The 16,472-nt window shown below is 52.8% G+C and overlaps 1 protein-coding gene and 1 pseudogene across 2 annotated transcripts; both read right to left on the bottom strand.

Moving 5' to 3' along the window:
* Positions 1 to 63: 63 nt before the first annotated feature.
* On the bottom strand, positions 64 to 11,887 carry PEX6 (peroxisomal biogenesis factor 6). 2 transcript variants are annotated; one of them, XM_065885169.1, is made up of 17 exons: positions 10,942 to 11,887; positions 9,259 to 9,422; positions 8,701 to 8,784; positions 5,321 to 5,423; positions 4,819 to 4,952; positions 4,067 to 4,178; positions 3,492 to 3,700; positions 2,919 to 3,114; positions 2,645 to 2,721; positions 2,363 to 2,495; positions 2,076 to 2,281; positions 1,896 to 1,957; positions 1,562 to 1,670; positions 1,146 to 1,262; positions 945 to 1,022; positions 653 to 792; positions 64 to 460 (listed from the first exon to the last, which is right to left on the bottom strand). In XM_065885169.1, the coding sequence occupies exons 1-17, from the start codon at positions 11,821 to 11,823 to the stop codon at positions 324 to 326; spliced, it is 2,943 nt and encodes a 980-aa protein (XP_065741241.1). In that variant the 5' UTR covers positions 11,824 to 11,887; the 3' UTR covers positions 64 to 323. The 2 variants fall into 2 exon arrangements, with proteins under 2 accessions (XP_065741241.1, XP_065741242.1); XM_065885170.1 differs by having other exon boundaries at positions 324 to 460; positions 11,206 to 11,823.
* Positions 11,888 to 15,462: 3,575 nt separating this feature from the next.
* On the bottom strand, positions 15,463 to 16,266 carry LOC136129632 (zinc finger and SCAN domain-containing protein 5B-like; annotated as a pseudogene).
* Between the last annotated feature and the right edge of the window lie 206 nt (positions 16,267 to 16,472).

Below are 16,472 nucleotides of genomic sequence, written 5' to 3' on the forward strand. Positions count from 1 at the left end.
ACCTTTTAGACCACAACACCAGCAGGGGGCGGCATATGCTTTATTTTCAGCCACAGATGGGGCTCCCTCAGGACCTGATCCTTCCTCCTGAGCAGAGGGGCCTTAGTCCTGCAGCTGGCCTGGAGGGCGGACAGGTGGGAAGAGGATGCCTCCTGAGCTCTCTCGGGGCTCCTGATGCCACTCGGCACTCAAGGGAGTGCCTGGAGGTAGACAGAGTTCAGGTGGGTCGGTGGCACTGGCCTGAGAAAGAGCCTTTGCTCTCTCAGGTCTCTGTGGAGATACCTTTAGCCCCTGCAGGCAGGGTCCCGGGCTGCAGGAGGCTCCTAGCAGGCAGCAAACTTGCGCTGGATGCTCTTGTACCGGAGCAGCTCGTGCTCGCTCACCGAGGGCTGTAGCCGGGCTGCAGCCTGTAGCAGGTCCTCCGTGGTGAGCAGCAGTGCCGAGCTCCCGGGCTCCAGGCCTGGGGGTGACAAGGGGGGGAGGCCAGCTGGGGCACGGAGGCTGTGGTCTCTGCCCAAGCAGGGGAGCACCCTGGTAGGCACCTTCTTGCCCAGAGTCCCCCAGGGGTCAACAGTCCCTCCTCTGAAATCCAGAACCAGGCCTGGTGCCCACTAGGTCCTTGGCTGACCTCTGGGGCTGGTGAGTGGCTCACCTTCCTCCAGGTCCCGAACCCTGCGTTTGAGGGCAGCTGTCATGGCATCGGAGCATAGGGAGTAGAGGTCTGCGCCCGTCAGCTGGGGTGGGCAGTGGTCCAGCACGTCCACCAGGCTCACAGAGGGCTCGAGCCTGAATCTGTTGTGGGGATACAGGAAACAAAGAGACTTACCTGGCACCCCCTACTCTGTCAGAAGGCATCCCTGACCAGCTTACTGTGCACTCTGCACTTATCCCCTAACCATCCCGAGGCCCAAGCCCTGTGGGGGTCTCCCTCTAACAGGGCATACTTGCGCGTGATGGCGCTCAGAACACGCAGCTGGGAGGCGCGGTCCTCGCTCACTCCTACAAACACCAACTTGTCAAACCTTTAAGGAGACAGCTGGGCGTGAGTGCCAGGGTGCCTGGCATGAGGGTGGAGAGGCACCGGATGGGGGTCAAGGGACAGGCCCAAATGGGCCTGGCGGAGGTGAAAGGTACGGGGTGCACACCTGCCGGGCCTCAGAAGGGCAGGGTCCAGGAGGTCTGGTCTGTTGGTGGCTCCAATCACAAACACATCCTGAGTGCTGTGAAGCCCGTCCAGCTCGGCCAGGAGCTGAGACACCACCCTGTGAAGGAGGAAGTGAAGGTGAGAGAGTGCCTGGTCCATCCTCAGCCTCTGCCCTGCCTGTGGTGTTCCGTGCAGGCTGTCTCCACAGGGCCCCCTGCCCGGTTGTGCTCTGTGTACCCCTCCACACAGGCCCCCATCTCCTCAATGCCCCACACCCAATTCCACGGCCCCTTTTAGCTTCTGTTACACTATCGCAGAACCAGTAGGGCAGGAGCTCTTCGGCTCCGAAGACTAGTGCAACCTGTCTCACATCCCTCTGTCCTGGACCCCAGATTCCATTCTGGCTCAGACCCCCACCTGTCCATCACACCTCCAGAGTCTCCACTTCGCCCCCGGCTTGGGGCCAAGGAGTCCAGTTCATCAAAGAAGATGATGCATGGAGCTGCGGCCCTGGCCCTGGCAAACACTTAGGAGAGAGAAGGGCCCACAGGACAGGGAAGCCCAGGGTAGGTTTGAAGTCAGGAGATGGGGAGGGAAACCCATGTTGACAACTCATCACTAGCACTTCAGGTAAGAGGCCCCACCCAGCAGGAACCTGACCTGGGGAGAGGAAGACTAGCAGTGACCGCGAGCAGCCTGAGGGTAGGGGCGGCTCAGGGGGCCAGAAGCCCTGCCCCCACCCCCCACTCACCTTGCCGTACATTCTCCTCGCTTTGGCCCACGTACATGTTGATCAGCTCGGGCCCCTTCACGCTGAGGGAGGGGATGGGAGAGGGTGAGACTCCTCAGACGCAGAAAACACACAACACACCTCCTGCCCCCTGCCGCTGCCCCCAATCCACCCACCCTCCCTGCCAGGCCCCCTCGCCACCTGAGGAAGGTGAGGCTGCACTCAGTGGCCACTGCCTTGGCCAGGAGGGTCTTGCCCGTGCCAGGGGGCCCGTGGAGCAGAAGGCCGGAGCGCCTCAGGCCCAGGCTCGGCAGCTCAGGGTGCTCTAGAGGGAGCTGAATAGTCTCCAGAATCTCCTTCTTCACCTCCTGCAGCCCGCCCACATCGTGCCAGGACACCAGGGGGATCTAGGAGATGGAAAGGGCACAGTTGGACACGTGCTGGTGGAGGGAGCTCCGGTCCCACCTCCAAGGACCTGGAGTGTCTACCTTGGGGGCTCCGACGGCCTGGGAGTGAGCTGACTGCAGCTGCTCCAGCGCCTGCCCAAAGTCCTCAGCCAGGAGAGGAAAGCCAGCAGCACACAGCTCCCCCTCATCCTCCGCACTCAAGCCACCTGCCCAGCTGCAAAGGAAAATCCAGGGAGGCCTCTGGAGGACCGAACCTGAGGTCTCCTCCCCATAAGGGCCCTCACCCTCCTCCCTTCCTCACCAGCCCCTACCCACCCATACCGCCTCTTGCCGCCTTGCCCCTCCTGTGCCCAATTTCTTTACCCCAAGTTCTTGATCCTGGTGCAGGCTGCCCGGCTGCTGTGGGTCAAAAGGGCATAGAGATCCCCTACCACAAAGCCCTGGGGAACCACAGGAGAGGACACGTGAGCAGGTCACAGTAGGCAGGAACCCTTGCGGGGCTGGACCCCTGGCTGGAGCAGAGGCCCATCACTGATGCCTCGGGTTTTCTACCCTCACTTGCACACTTGCATGGCAGCAGGACTGAGTACCCCCGGCAAAGAGTGCAGGGCGGCCCGTATCCTGCCTGGGTACTCACTGCACACCGCCGTGCCAGCTGCGCCAGGTTCACCTCTTGGCCCAGTGGGAGGTGGGCAGTGAGGGCCCGCAGGATGCTGAGCCGCTGCCCCTCTGACAGCACAGGCACCTCCAGCTCGTGAGGAAACGCTGTCTGCACATCCACAGGCAGGTCCTGGGCCCGGCTTGTGGTGGCCACGACCATCAGGGGAGGGCAGCTGCAGACAGGGAGTGGGCAGCACTCAGGGCAAGAAGGTGGCCGGCAGCCCCTGAGCACTGCCTCGTCCTGAGGCTGGTGCAGGAGGGCAGGGAGGAGGGTAGGGCTGGGATGGGACAGGGAGATGGGCGCCCCAAAGCTTCCTGGATGGGGCATCCCCCCTACACAGGGCGCTCAGTGAGGGCAGAGGCTGTGCTTTAGTGTCCCCCAAGAAATACCAGGGACTGCATCCTCCTCCCTCTGGGTACCCCCATGCCCCTCAGCTCAGGGCTGCCTGGAGAGCAGCCAGATGGGCAGCAGACGTCTAAGAAGCCACTGAGGGGGTGGTGAAGAGAGGGCTGGACCCTACCCCCTTCCAGGCCCAGCGCTGGATGATACCTGGGGAGGGGGTCTTCATCCAGGAGGAGGCGACGCAGTGTGGCCACCACACGGGCATCCTCGCCTAACCCATCACGGTCCCGGCCCAGCAGGTCCACAGCTGTCAGCAACAGAACCACAGGCCGGCAGCGCCCGGCCCGGGAGAAAGTGGCCTGCAGTTTTGTCTCCACAGCCCCGCTACTGTCTGCACAGAGGCTGGAGCAGGGCACCTGGGGAGGGGGTCCCGATGGGCCTGTGAGCAAGGGAGCAGGGGTGACTGGGGCAGGAGAATGGAGGGAGGAGTCACTAGAAGGTACAGGCCATCTCTTTTTGGAGGGCAGGGATGGGGGAGGAAGGTAACACTGGCCAAGTCCTAACTCTTCTTTACCCTAACCTCATTTCCTGGACTGTCCACCAAAACCTTGGAGCATCCTCCTTCTTGAAAGCATCTCTCAGTAGCTCAGCATCACGGGACTATGCCTGACCCACTGGCCCACTAGGCTGAGGTGGCAGGGTCAGGCTTGTAGCCAGGGGGAGAGGGAGAATCTGGGCTGGGGAGGAGACGTGGTTGGGATCTACTCTCCAGGGACCCTCACCTTCAGTAAGTGGAGCCCGAGGCAGCTGCAGGCGGCAGCGACTGCAGTGGTCTTCCCACTGCCCGGGGGGCCCCGTAGAAGGACACTGCCTGTTCCTGTCAGCAGGGCACCCCTGCAACCAGAGAAGAGACGTTTGTTTCCTCCATTCTGCCCAAATGTGAGAGTCCCCAGTGACACAGGGCCCCTTGGATCCAGAAAGCAGACACTATCCTTGAAGCAAACCCCCTCCCCAACCCTCGGGGCTGTCGCCACATGGTGAGGCCATATTTCCCACACCACCTTGGTACTCTGGCAGGGGCATGGAGCATATCCAGCAGCTGAGACTAATTCTCTTTTGTCATCAAGAAAGTCTTGGCTATTCTGTCTGGTTTGGATTGTACTGGGCGGAATTAGGGAGGCGTGTGTGGCTACACTTAGGCCACTGGTATGAGGACCTGTGTCTTTCAGGTACAGGATGGTGAAGGTCAGGATGGCTAGTGGGCTCCCCAAGGGGAATGGCAGTCTCAGAGACAGTTGTCCCCAGTGGAGATTCTTCCTCCATAGCTGACCCTGGAGGACCGTGGTTATCCCAGGAAAGGAGCCTGGGAATTTGCTTACAGAAAGGACATGGGCTAGTGGCCTGGGCCTAACAGTTGGAGGGAGGTCCACCTAATTCTTCCACTCTGAACAGGGCATTAGGAACTACTTGTCTGGCCTGCCGCTCCTCCAGGGACGTTCTCAGCAGGCTTTTCTCACACAGAGGCCTCACTCACCCTGGCTGGAGGCGAGGCTTCAGGGCAGCACAGAGCTCAGTCACCAAGCCCTCCAGGCCTGGAGGAGACAAGCTGCTCCAGGGGGTGGATTCACCTGAAGGGAGCCTTGGAACAAGGCTCAGGGTAGAACCCACCTGTGAAAGGTGGGAGGAAGCTTTAGTTTCTAGAAGTTTTTTTTTTTTTTAATTTATTTTATGGTTAACTTACAATGTTGTGTTAATTTCTACTGTACAGCAAAGTGATTCAGTTATATAAACATACACATTATTTTTCATATTCTTTTCCATTATGGTTTATCCCAGGACACTGAATATAGTTCCCTGTGCTATATAGTAGGACTTTGTTGTTTATCCATTCTATATATAATAGTTTGCATCTGCTAATACCAAACTCCCAGTCCATCCCTCCCCCACCCTCCTTCCCCCTTGGCAACCACAAGTCTGTTCTCTAGAAGTTCTTTCTGCTCCTTTCCCCAAGTCTACCCCCACCGCTAGGGCCTCACCAAGTACAAGGAGGTGTGGGTGGTGTCAGCTACGTAGGCCCTGGTTGGCCCATCCGGAGCTTCCCCAACTGTTTTCTTCACTTTAAAAAACATCTCCCGCCACCTGCAGGAAAGAGGCCCAATGAACCCCAGATCCAGAGCACACACACCCCTCCCCAAGGGCAAGGTGGCTGTCTCAGTCAGAGGTCCACTGCAGGGACAAACTCAAGAGCAGCATAAATACATGTCCCTAGACATGGCGGAGGTGGGGAGGAAGTGGGGAACGTGGAGGAAAAGGAAAGCAGATGGTCTTTCTTATCTCCCTGACTGGATCACATGCATTTTGAGTGCAGGAACTGTGCCTGTCCTCCGCATCCCTCATGACAACATCACCTGAGGGTGTGTTTCTTCAGGTAAAAGGCCTGCCCACCCACTCCAATGGGAGAAGCCACCCCTGCACCAAGCAGTGACCATCTGACTGTTTTCACTGGCTTCGGAACAGTCTCTCCCTCAAATACGTACCCACCAAGGCCACCCAAAACCTCCGAGGAAAGAGTCCCTTGGCTCTTATTCAGGCATCCACAAACCCTAACTGCGGGCAGGTCCCTTCACAATGACATTTAATGATTAATGACTCTGTTTTGGCTGCACATTAGAATTATCTGTGAAACTTAAAAAAAAAAATCAACATCTCTCAAATACTGTATGATTCCATTCAGTAGATTAGTGGCTGCCAGGAGCTGAGGGAAGGAGGGAACAGGGAGTGACTGCTAATGGGGAGGGGTTTCTTTCTGGGGCGATGAACATGTTCTGGAATTAGTGATGTTGATGGCACAACCTTGAGAATATACTAAGAGCCACCGAATTGTACACTTTAAAAGCATGAATTTTGGGCTTCCCTGGTGGCGCAGTTGTTGAGAGTCCGCTTGCCGATGAAGGGGACACGGGTTCGTGCCCCGGTGCGGGAGGATCCCACATGCCGCGGAGCGGCTGGGCCCGTGAGCCATGGCCGCTGGGCCTGCGCGTCCGGAGCCTGTGCTCCGCAACGGGAGAGGCCACAGCGGTGGGAGGCCCGCGTACCGCAAAAAAAAAAAAAAAAAAAAAAAAAAAAAAGCATGAATTTTATGGTATGTGAATTATATCTCAATTTAAAAATTAACATTTTCCTTCCTTTGGAAAAAAATAAAGACTGCACAGGTCCCAGCCTCACCCTGCTGCTCCAATAGGTCTGGGGTGGGACTCACGCATTTGTATTTTTCGAAAGCTCCCGGCCATAACCAGGGCTGTGCAGTCACTGGCTAGTGTCAGAGTGAGTTAGGGTTACTCAGCCTACTAAGGGGGCGGGTAGCAGATAGCAGTCACAAGTCCAATTTTCCAGATAAAGAAATGAACTACTCCCATCTCTAATCCTCAGGCAGAACAGCAATGACAGAACCTGGGCCTCTTTAAGGTCCAATCAGGGTGCAAATTCCTTTGCTCAGCGCCTCACAGTCACAGAACTGCTCCCTCTGGCAGCACAGGAGGGTGGGGGTGGGAATGCTTTCAGGTGGAGGGGGAAGCATACCAGGTTAGTATTATGAAACTCACGTAACCATAGGCAGTGATTGTGGTAAAAACTAGAACATAAGGAAAACGGTCCTACTGTTATTCATTATAAATAAATGATGGAAATAAATAAATAAATAAATGATGGGTGGGTCCATAACCTAGACTCAGTCAGGCTGAACATCCTGTCAGAGTGCATACAGCAGGCAGTGGAATCCAAGGAGGAACAGCACTGAGGCGGGGAGGGGGAGGGAGACATGCCCACCCCCTTCCACGGAGAGTGGAGGGACCACCTCAGTGAGCACACGGGCCAGACCTCTGGAACATATCTGGACACTGCTGAGGAACACCGGGTTGCGTTCCCAAGAGCCAGATGGGAAACAGTGGAGCTGGAACCCATAGGCCTGGCGTGGGAAAGCAGAACGCTGGGGAGTCTGAAGGGGCTATAGTGGACTTCCTTGCCAGGGATCACAGAAGCCTCCCTGCAGGGCTTCCCTTACCAAGTCCAAGAAGTGGGGCTAAAGCACTCATCTCTGTCCTTGGACCCACCTGTCCATCCCAACCCTGCTTTCCAGGACCTGCTCAGGGGGGAAGAACCATGTGCTCAGCACTCAGAGGAGGGAGACAGGTCTCCAGGGGGCTGGAATGGCAGAGGTCCAGGAACAGGATGGGCTTGCCAGTCTGCCTCAGGAGGGCCTAGTGCCTGTTTTCCTTTCAAAGTACAAAGGGTGGGCATTCTGCAGTTTTCCTACAGAAAGCTAGCTCATAGACATTTGCTATATTTAAGATGGGATACAGAGTAGGAAGTGATGGATAGCAGCCTGGCATTCTCCACCAGGCCCCAGTTGTAGATTTGAACTGGGAAAGCTCAAAGAGGTGCCCTGCAGCGCCAAGTGGGATTACATGGGGCACTTCCAGCCCCTTCCTCTAGGTACCACAGCCCTGACTGAGACTGGGGAGACAAGAGTGCTGGCCAGAACCCAGCTCTGAATACCGACCAAGGACGAATCAGGCGCTCCAGACAAGGTGTCCCTCTCTTGGCAGAGGGCCCAGGCTGGCTCGGCCCGGAACCTTGGGCACTATGGCTCTTATGCCCAAGTTCCTGCAGGCGGGTCCCACCACCTCAATGAGATTTCCTGGAAAGTTGGGTTAGTGTACCTACCAGCTGTCTTCTCCTTCTAGTAAATCCCTACAGGAAATCAGTCCTGGGGTGTGGAGGTACACATTCTTCCCCCTTCACATTAGGCCAAGTGGTCTCTGAATTCTTCACCTCACCATTTTACATGCAACTTCTGTAGTCAGAGTCAACAGGAGGAGGAGAAAGGTTGGACTCCTTGTTTTGGGTCCCTAGCTCAGTTATGCTCTATTTCTCATTCTATTGAGGATAAGTAAAGAGGGAAGGCCTCCCAAGGACAGCAGAAATCCCTCCCTCCCCTGCCTTGGGAGACAGGATTGAAAGCAGCATGTGCACATTCCATCCATTAGGGTAGAAATCAGGGCCTGGGTCTCCCCCTGCTGAGTGTATGGGAGGTGTGGCCTAAGCAACACTGGTTAAGAATGGAAAGCAAGGAATCTCACCTTGGTCTAGGCCATTAAACTGTTCTAAATGCTTTACTTTATCTAGGACCACCGATCGATTTGAGGATAAACACCCCCAAAAGCTAGCAGGCTGTGGTTCTTAATTCTTTTTTCAGTCACACGCCTATTTGAGAACCTGAAGAAGGTATGTGCCTTCTGTCCAGAAATATGCGTGACAACAACAAAATGTTCTTATGCACAAAATTATTCCATTCAACTTGAGGACTCCTGCACCCAGGTTAAGAATCCCAGCTGTAGGAAAGGAGGCAGCTGCGTACCTGGGCAGTTTCTCTGGGCTTCCTTCCAGGATCTCTACTTGTCCGACTGTTGGCACACACAGAACATCCCCTTCCTGGACTGCCCTGTAACACAGCAGTGGCCCTGGTCAGCTCACGATGGGAGTCAAGAGCATGGGCCTGACACGTGCCCGCACAGCTAACCCCAACATGCAGACTATTTCTTAGGGGCCTCCTGCCCACCCAGAGATCCCAAGCAGTTGTACAGAGAACAAGTCTGACCTAGAAAGAGCTGCAGGAAATGGCAGAGAGGCTAGAGAGGGGATCAGAGACCAGAGGGAGGCAAAGCAGGATCCCGGCTGCTTTGGGGTCTTCCCAAATGAAAGTGGTTTCTCAGTTTAGGATGGCTGGATTCACCTCCTGGTCCAGATTACTCTTCTATTGTCCGCCTGACACAGCAAGAGGCTTCTAGCCATAATATTGCCTTAAACTGTGGCCTTTTAAAATCAGATGCTCTGTGGTACCTGAATCTAAGGCATGGGATAGGAGGAGAGCAATGAGGGTAAGATGCTATCCTCCTGAAATGGGGACGCAGCTAACCTGGGTGTCTGAAAGTGCCGGTAAAGAACATGGTCATACGTTCCATTAGTGCTGTAGTGAGGAGAGGACACAATTTCGATGTGTAACTCTTTGGCAAACGGAGGCCCAGGCAGCACTGAGCAGCTTCCTTTGTCTTCAGGGGTGCTGGAGCCCTCCAAGTATCTCTATTAGAGAAATAACCACCACCTTATAACCTTCTCCCAAGGAGTCAGGCTCTACCCAATCCCTTAGCAATCAATATTTCTGCTTCCATCCTTTATCCTTTCCATAACCATAAGGCTTGTGGGAGAGGAGACCTAAGGTAGCAGAGCTGAATACCTATATCTTCCTGAGAAAACAGAAACCTCTCCTTCTAATGGGCACCAGGAAGAGATTTCTGACTCTGACTTTTCTGACTCTCCCTCCAAAAAGTTCACCAGGAAAGATAACCATTCCGTAATACCTTTATACTGGCCCAGAGCCAGTGAAACAGTAAAGACATTTAATGCCCACAAGTCATTTGAGTGACACCAGGCAGCCACTGGGAATATTAATTGGACATTAGTGGGGACACTCTGAATTCAGGCTGTAGTTAAAGGATATGATCACAATGAAGCTGAAAGGGCTGCGTTAGCTGAATGAGCTCCAGTCTGAGTAATCCAGTATTTTCCCTCCATTCAGAAGGAAATCCACACCTAACTCCCAATCGTGCGTATCTTATATCTCTTTTTGACATCCCATAGCACTAACTGGCTATGCCAGCATTACCTAATATAACTTTCTACAGTGATAGAATTGTTCTATATTAACATGTGGATGTTGAACACTCAACATATGCCTAAAGCAATTAACGAACTGAATTTTTTACTGCATTACTTTCACTTGATTTAAAGTGCCACCAAGGGGCTAGTGGCTTCCATACTGGAGAGCGCAGGCCTAAACCATACACCTTAATTAAAAAGAAGACTATATTTGTACCCCCAAAATAATTACCTTCTTGAAGTAAACTTCTTAAAGGCAGAAACCAAAAACTCCTCCTGGATATATTTAATAAAATATTAAACTTAAACACCAAGCACTAAAGATAATAAGGAGCCCTTCCCTTCAAGGAATTTACAATGTACAGTTGAGCCTTAGACAGATTACATGATCATAACAACACAATAAAATAAATGCTCTCTGAAAGGTACAATGCAAAATGCTATAGTAAGAAGAAGTAATGTTAAATTTGTGGTGGTGAGATTATATAAGGCTTTGAGAAGATAGCGCCACCTTTAGATGGGCCTTCAAGGAAAGCATGGTAGGATTTTAACCGAGGCTAAAAGAATAGGAAGGAACTTGAAGTCAAGGATAGCATGAGCAAAAGTTGGGGGTATCATCCTCCATACTACCCAGTACAATACTGGATACACTGCAGCAATTCAGCAAACAACTGACTAGATTTAGTAGAGTAATATATACAAGTGGTAATTTGTCTGTAATCTTCACCTTTCACCCAAATCGTGAAAGCCCTTCCCATGCACCACCAACATGTTTTTAATTGTAGAGAATGGGTAAACAAGGCTAAGAGGCATTAAGTGAAAAGTCCAAGATCTAAAGGAGTAAGGGACCTAAATTCTACAGCTCTGATCTTCTAATTCAGTTAAGACAAAGAAGAGGGGACAAAGACGAGGAAGCATTCCTGACCTCAGTCTGGTATCCTACCTGAATTTTAAGCTCTCCCACCTCCAGGGGATCACAGCCGAGATTAAAAGCCAGAGTAGCAGGCACGAGGGCCAGTCCGTCAGCGAGGGGCTCTCCCAGCTGCCCAGAGCTGGGTCCCAGCCTTTCACAGACGTCCCAGCGAGGCTCTAGGACCTGCACCGTGGCCAAGTGTGGCTGGGAAGTGTTCGATGACTCTCCAGCCCGGGTCACCCACACCCATTCGCCCTGGAAGAGGCTGAGGCTACGGAGACAGCTCCGGCTCACCCCCAATGCATCTCCAGTCCCTCCCAGAACTCCCCGGAGTCGCCGGACTGTGCCAGAGGCCGCGAAGGAGGACACCACCGGCGGGGGTGGGGGCCGGCTGCTGTCCTCAGTCTCCGGACCCAGTTTGGCCCGCCCACGGAGCTCAGTCACAGCTAGTCGCGTCCCTGGGCCCAGTAGCCCTTGTAACGCCGGCCGCGTCTCCAGCACCCGCGGTCCGGGTACTGGCAGGGTCTCTCCGCGCCTCACCAGCAACGGCCCGACTCTCGGTCCGAGCCCGGGCCCAGACGAGGTGCCGAGCAGCGCCCAGCCCAGCGCCGGGGGCCGCCGCACCGGCCGCGCCCGCACCCATGCCCCGGAGCCCAGGGCCAGGAGCCGCAACAGCGCGCGGCTCACCAGCAGCTGCGGAGGCCCCGGCCCCTGCTCTTCGGTGCCCGCGCCCGGTCCCTCCAGGGCGGCCACTAGCAGCGCCGGCCCTGCCGGGCTCTCCCCGGCAGGCCGCAGCGCCAGCACCAGGCCCAGCCCCGCCGCAGGCCACGGGCCCCCGGGCGGCAGCAGCACCGCCAATGGGGGTGTCTCCGTCGGGAAGGGCTCCAGGACCCGCAAGACTGCCAGCGCCATGGTGACAGAAAACCAACAAGCACAGAGCACAGCGAAGGATGGCGCCTTCGGGAGCCGGAGAGCCAGACGTCCAAGCGGCTCACACGCCGCTTCCGCTTCCGTCAGGGGAGGTGCGAGGGAAGTGGGCGTGGCGTCTGGTGCAAGAGCTTGCTCCAGGAAGGTGAGCTGAACCTTGGATCGATCCGGGTGGTGCCATGGTGGCAGTAACGCAGTCACTGTGGTCGGGTAGTCTACGCAAGCACCCTTTGAGAAGTGTTTACAGGGATTTACCTTCCGCGCCTGCTTGGGGAGTAACGTCCTGTCAACTACCCTCCCCATAACATGTACTTAACCGTTTATTGAATGATCAATGAATGGTCATTATGTTCTGCATCAAACTCGGCCCACTGCTGGGAGCTATGGGTGGAGTGTTTAGGAAGGAGTCCACTCTGTGGAACTGTAGGCACTGAGGTTTGAGGGTTGTGGGGAAGGTTGCAGAAGGGAGTGATAGGATTATAAAACTGGCTCAGACGGGCTTATGGGGATATGTAGTGGCTGCTGGCTGAATTACTACATGTGATTCATGTAGCCCTGGAGTGTTTGGTGCTGCCACACCTGTTCCAACACATCCTACACAAAACCCACGTTCCAGTGTTTTTTGTCCTGTTTGTTCTACTCCCACCAAGCTTGAAGCAACGACAAAGTAGCCTCACATTTTCATCTCTCCAAAACCAGATGCTCTCCCCCCACCAATCCTTGCAGACTGGAGATCCATTCCTAACTTTCACCCTACAGAGGAGTGAGCAGCAGAGCAGACAGAAGAGAGAGGTTCAAGGTTTCAGTCATAAGTACCAAACCAACAGCTTGCTTGCTTCCCATCTGTGCTGTTAAGAGTTCATCCTTGTCTCCACCTCCACTGCTCTGTATAAAACACTTGGACACTGGCTTGCCGCACTTTCAGTTATTAACAATATTCTTGCATTTAGAATCAATGGATTGGGGACTTCCCTGGTGGTCCAGTGGTTAGGACTCCATGCTTCCACTGCAGGGGGCACAGGTTTGATCCCTGGTTGGGGAACTAAGATCCCACATGCCGTGTGGTGTGGCCAAAAAGAAAAAAAGAAAAAAGAAAAGCATCAGTGAATTGGTTGGTGGCAATCTCCTCCTTCCAGACCTTGCATTCTCTTCCTTGCATTCCCTGCCTAACTTTCTCCTTTCCTTCATCTTGAGGCAGTCTTCTACTTTGTACATTCTACTTTCCTGAAAATCTGAGAGGTGAATATTAGATTTACATGTTATAAGGTTTTTTTTGATGTGGACCATTGTTTTTAAATTAATTAATTAATTAATTTATGTTTGGCTGCGTTGGGTCTTTGTTGCTGTGCACAGGCTTTCTTTAGCTGTGGCGAGCGGAGGCTACTCTTCATTGCGGTGTGTGGGCTTCTCATTGTGGTGGCTTCTCTTGTTTTAGAGAATGGGCTCTAGGCATGCGGGCTTCAGTAGTTGTGGCACGTGGGCTCACTTGTTGTGGCTCACAGGCTCTAGAGCGCGGGCTCAGTAGTTGTGGTGCACAGGCTTAGTTGCTTCGCGGCATGTGGGATCTTCCTGGACCAGAGCTCGAACCCATGTCCCCTGCATTGGCAGGCGGATTCTTAACCAGTGAGCCACTAGGGAAGTCTGATGTGGACCATTTTTAAAGTCTTTATTGAATTTGTTACAATATTGCTCCTGTTTTATGCTTCGGTTTTTTGGCCGTGAGGCATGTGGGATCCTAGCTCCCCGACCAGGGATCGAACCCACACCCCTGCACTGGAAAGTGAAGTCTTAACCACTGGACCGCCAAGGAAGTCCCTATAAGGTATTTCTATTCCCTAGAGAGACAAGAAAATATTTTTTAAATGTTTGATTATATTTCCTAGTCCTAAACCTGAAATTGCCCAGTTCTACATCTTTAAAACAGCTTGCAAGAGTATACTAGGAGAACTTCCCTGATGGTCCAGTGGCTAAGACTCCACGCCGCCAATGCAGGGGGCCTGGGTTCGATCCCTGGCTGGGGAAATGTATCCCACATGCTGCAGGAGTTCACATGCTAGTTCGCATGCCACAACTAGAGATCCTGCACACAGCAACGAAGATCCCATGTGCCGCCGCTAAGACCTGGCACAGCCAAATAAAAAAAAAAAAAAAAGACGGACTTCCCTGGTGGTGTAGTGGTTAAGAATCCGCCTGCCAATACAGGGGACACAGGTTTGAGCCCTGGTTCAGGAAGTTCCCACATGCCACAGAGCAACTAAGCCCGTGCACCATAACTCCTGAGACTGCACTCTAGAACCCCTGCTCTGCAGCAAGAGAAGCCACCGCAATGAGAAGTCCGAGCACTGCAATGAAGGTAGTCCCTCACTCGCTGCAACTAGAGAACGCCTGCGCGCAGCAGTGAAGACCCAACACAGCCAAAAAAAAAAACAAAGAATGTACTAGGTACCTGAATTCACAAGGATGGAAGTTCCCATTTGATAGTTCTAAATTATTATGTGGCTCTGTCCCCTGCCTCTCAGAGGAACCAAGGACTGGGAGGATGGTGGGGTGAGTCCAAACAAGATATGCCTCCTTTACACAGTAGCAGGCAAGCTCCAGGCCTCATGGCTATCGTGCTCCTTGAGGTCTTGGGAATGGGTAAATACATCTGGTATCCTGCCTGGGTCAGCATCCATACAGACACAAATATCCATCCACAAATAAACGTGCTTTCCTCCTAGGCTTTTCCCCCAGCAAATAATGGTTGGCATGCCTTCCACTCTGCATTACCTTGAAATCGTCATTTGTCATTGAATGCCAAATATTACTTCTGTAAGATAGCCAGGAGCCTAAATTTTGTTGCCTTTACTTCCATACCTCTTGCTCTTCAACCTGCTATAACGTTCCTTCCATTCTTCTGAAACTTTCCTGCAAAGATCATCTGTAACCTCTTAACTGCAGAATATAGGTGAGGTTGTTTGATCTTTTGTTTTTTTTGACAAAAAATGCATTTGTTTATTTGAAGTTTAAATTTCACTGGTTTTCCTATATTTTATCTGGCTGCCATGCCAGGAGCATCCTATTTTACAATGAAATCATGCCTAAAAGGAAGACAATCAGCAGCAGCCTAAGTTTCATGATGAAGTATTTAAAACCACTACAACATGCATTGTTGAAAGAAGAACACAAACAAAAACTTATTTTAAAAAACATAGGCTATACTAAAGTAGAAAACAAAATCCAAAGGGAAAGATAAGTCATCACTCAAAGATCCTTTTTTTTTTTCTTGTGGTACGCGGGCCTCTCACTGTTGTGGCCTCTCCCATTGTGGAGCACAGGCTCCAGATGCACAGGCTCAGCGGCCATGGCTCACAGGCCTAGCCGCTCCGTGGCATGTGGGATCTTCCCAGACCAGGGCACAAACCTGTGTCCCCTGCAACGGCAGGTGGACTCTCAACCACTGCGCCACCAGGGAAGCCCTCAAAGATCCTTTTAATACATGTGGATGGAACCCCATTGGGTTCCAGTATCCTCCTAAGTTCTTCACATGTCATCCATCCTTTGTATCACGGAGGTGACAAATCATCCTGAATTCCCTTCTTGGAGCAGAAGGGACTTGGACCTGCGTGCAGGGTCCTGGGAAAGTCACTTGGAATGTGTTTTCTGGTGGCATTTGAAAGTCCCCAGCTGACGGAAGGCACTGTGACACTCAGGACACAAGTAGGGTTTGAGCACAGAGTGAGTGTGTCAGTGAATGTTGAGGTTCCCGCTGTGGCTAAAGACTTTGTCACAGTGCTCACATCGGAAAGGCTTCTCCTTGGTGTGGATCCTCTTGTGAGCGTGCAGCGTGGAGTCGTGGGTGAACTTCTTGGGGCAGAGATCACAGCAGTATGGCTTCTCTCCTGTGTGGATTCGCTGGTGAACCTGCAGGTCCGAAGGCTGCATAAACCCTTTGGAACAGATATTTCATTTAAAGGGTGTCTCTCCCATGTGTGTCCTCTGGTGAAGGGTAAGCTGAGATGGATAAGGAAATCTCTTCTTGCATACCATATTCATAGGGTGCCCATCCCCAGGCTTCTTTTCCCTCAGGAAGACTGGTTGGTCCCACTGTGCTAGGTGTACCAACAGAACGGGACCCAAGTTGTCCTGAGAATTCTCCTTTGTCCAAAGACGTGGCTTCTTCCTGACGCACTTCTTGGGAAGTGGGACTGTTGGCCTGTTTCCATTTGAAACATCTTAGACTCCTCGGAGAACCTCTTCTGTATCCACTCTTAGTGGAAACTTCTCCCTCAGGACCCTTGAGAATTTCAGCCTCTTGAGATGCTGTTTGATCTTGATCTTACTCAACCTTTCTCTGGGATCTGACACTATTGACCAATCCTCTTATACTTCCTTTGCCATTATGACACCAGTTTACCTCCTACATCTCTGATGGCTTCCAGAATTCATCCTCAACTCCTCCCTTTCCCTTACCATCCTCCCCACAATCCTGTGAATCAACAAATCCTGAGCAACCACAGGCTTATTCTTAAGCCTTCTCCAGTAGTCAACCTGCTACTGGAGTTGACTTTCTGAAACATTCCTCCAGCCACCTCTAGGTTTGTGTAATTTAGTACATTGTATCTTTTTTAAAATAAATTAATTTTATTTATTTT

Source organism: Phocoena phocoena, chromosome 10, assembly GCF_963924675.1.
Source record: "Phocoena phocoena chromosome 10, mPhoPho1.1, whole genome shotgun sequence".
NCBI lineage: Eukaryota > Metazoa > Chordata > Mammalia > Artiodactyla > Phocoenidae > Phocoena > Phocoena phocoena.

Excerpts from the sequence above, each read along its gene's own strand:
- PEX6 (XM_065885169.1), bottom strand. The coding sequence starts at position 11,823 with ATGGCGCTGGCAGTCTTGCGGGTCCTGGAGCCCTTCCCGACGGAGACA. Across the intron at positions 1,958-2,075 it reads TGCAGCCTCACCTTCCTCAG|CGTGAAGGGGCCCGAGCTGA; the intron begins GTGGCGAGGGGG and ends CCCCTCCCTCAG. Across the intron at positions 1,671-1,895 it reads CGAGGAGAATGTACGGCAAG|TGTTTGCCAGGGCCAGGGCC; the intron begins GTGAGTGGGGGG and ends CTCTCTCCTAAG.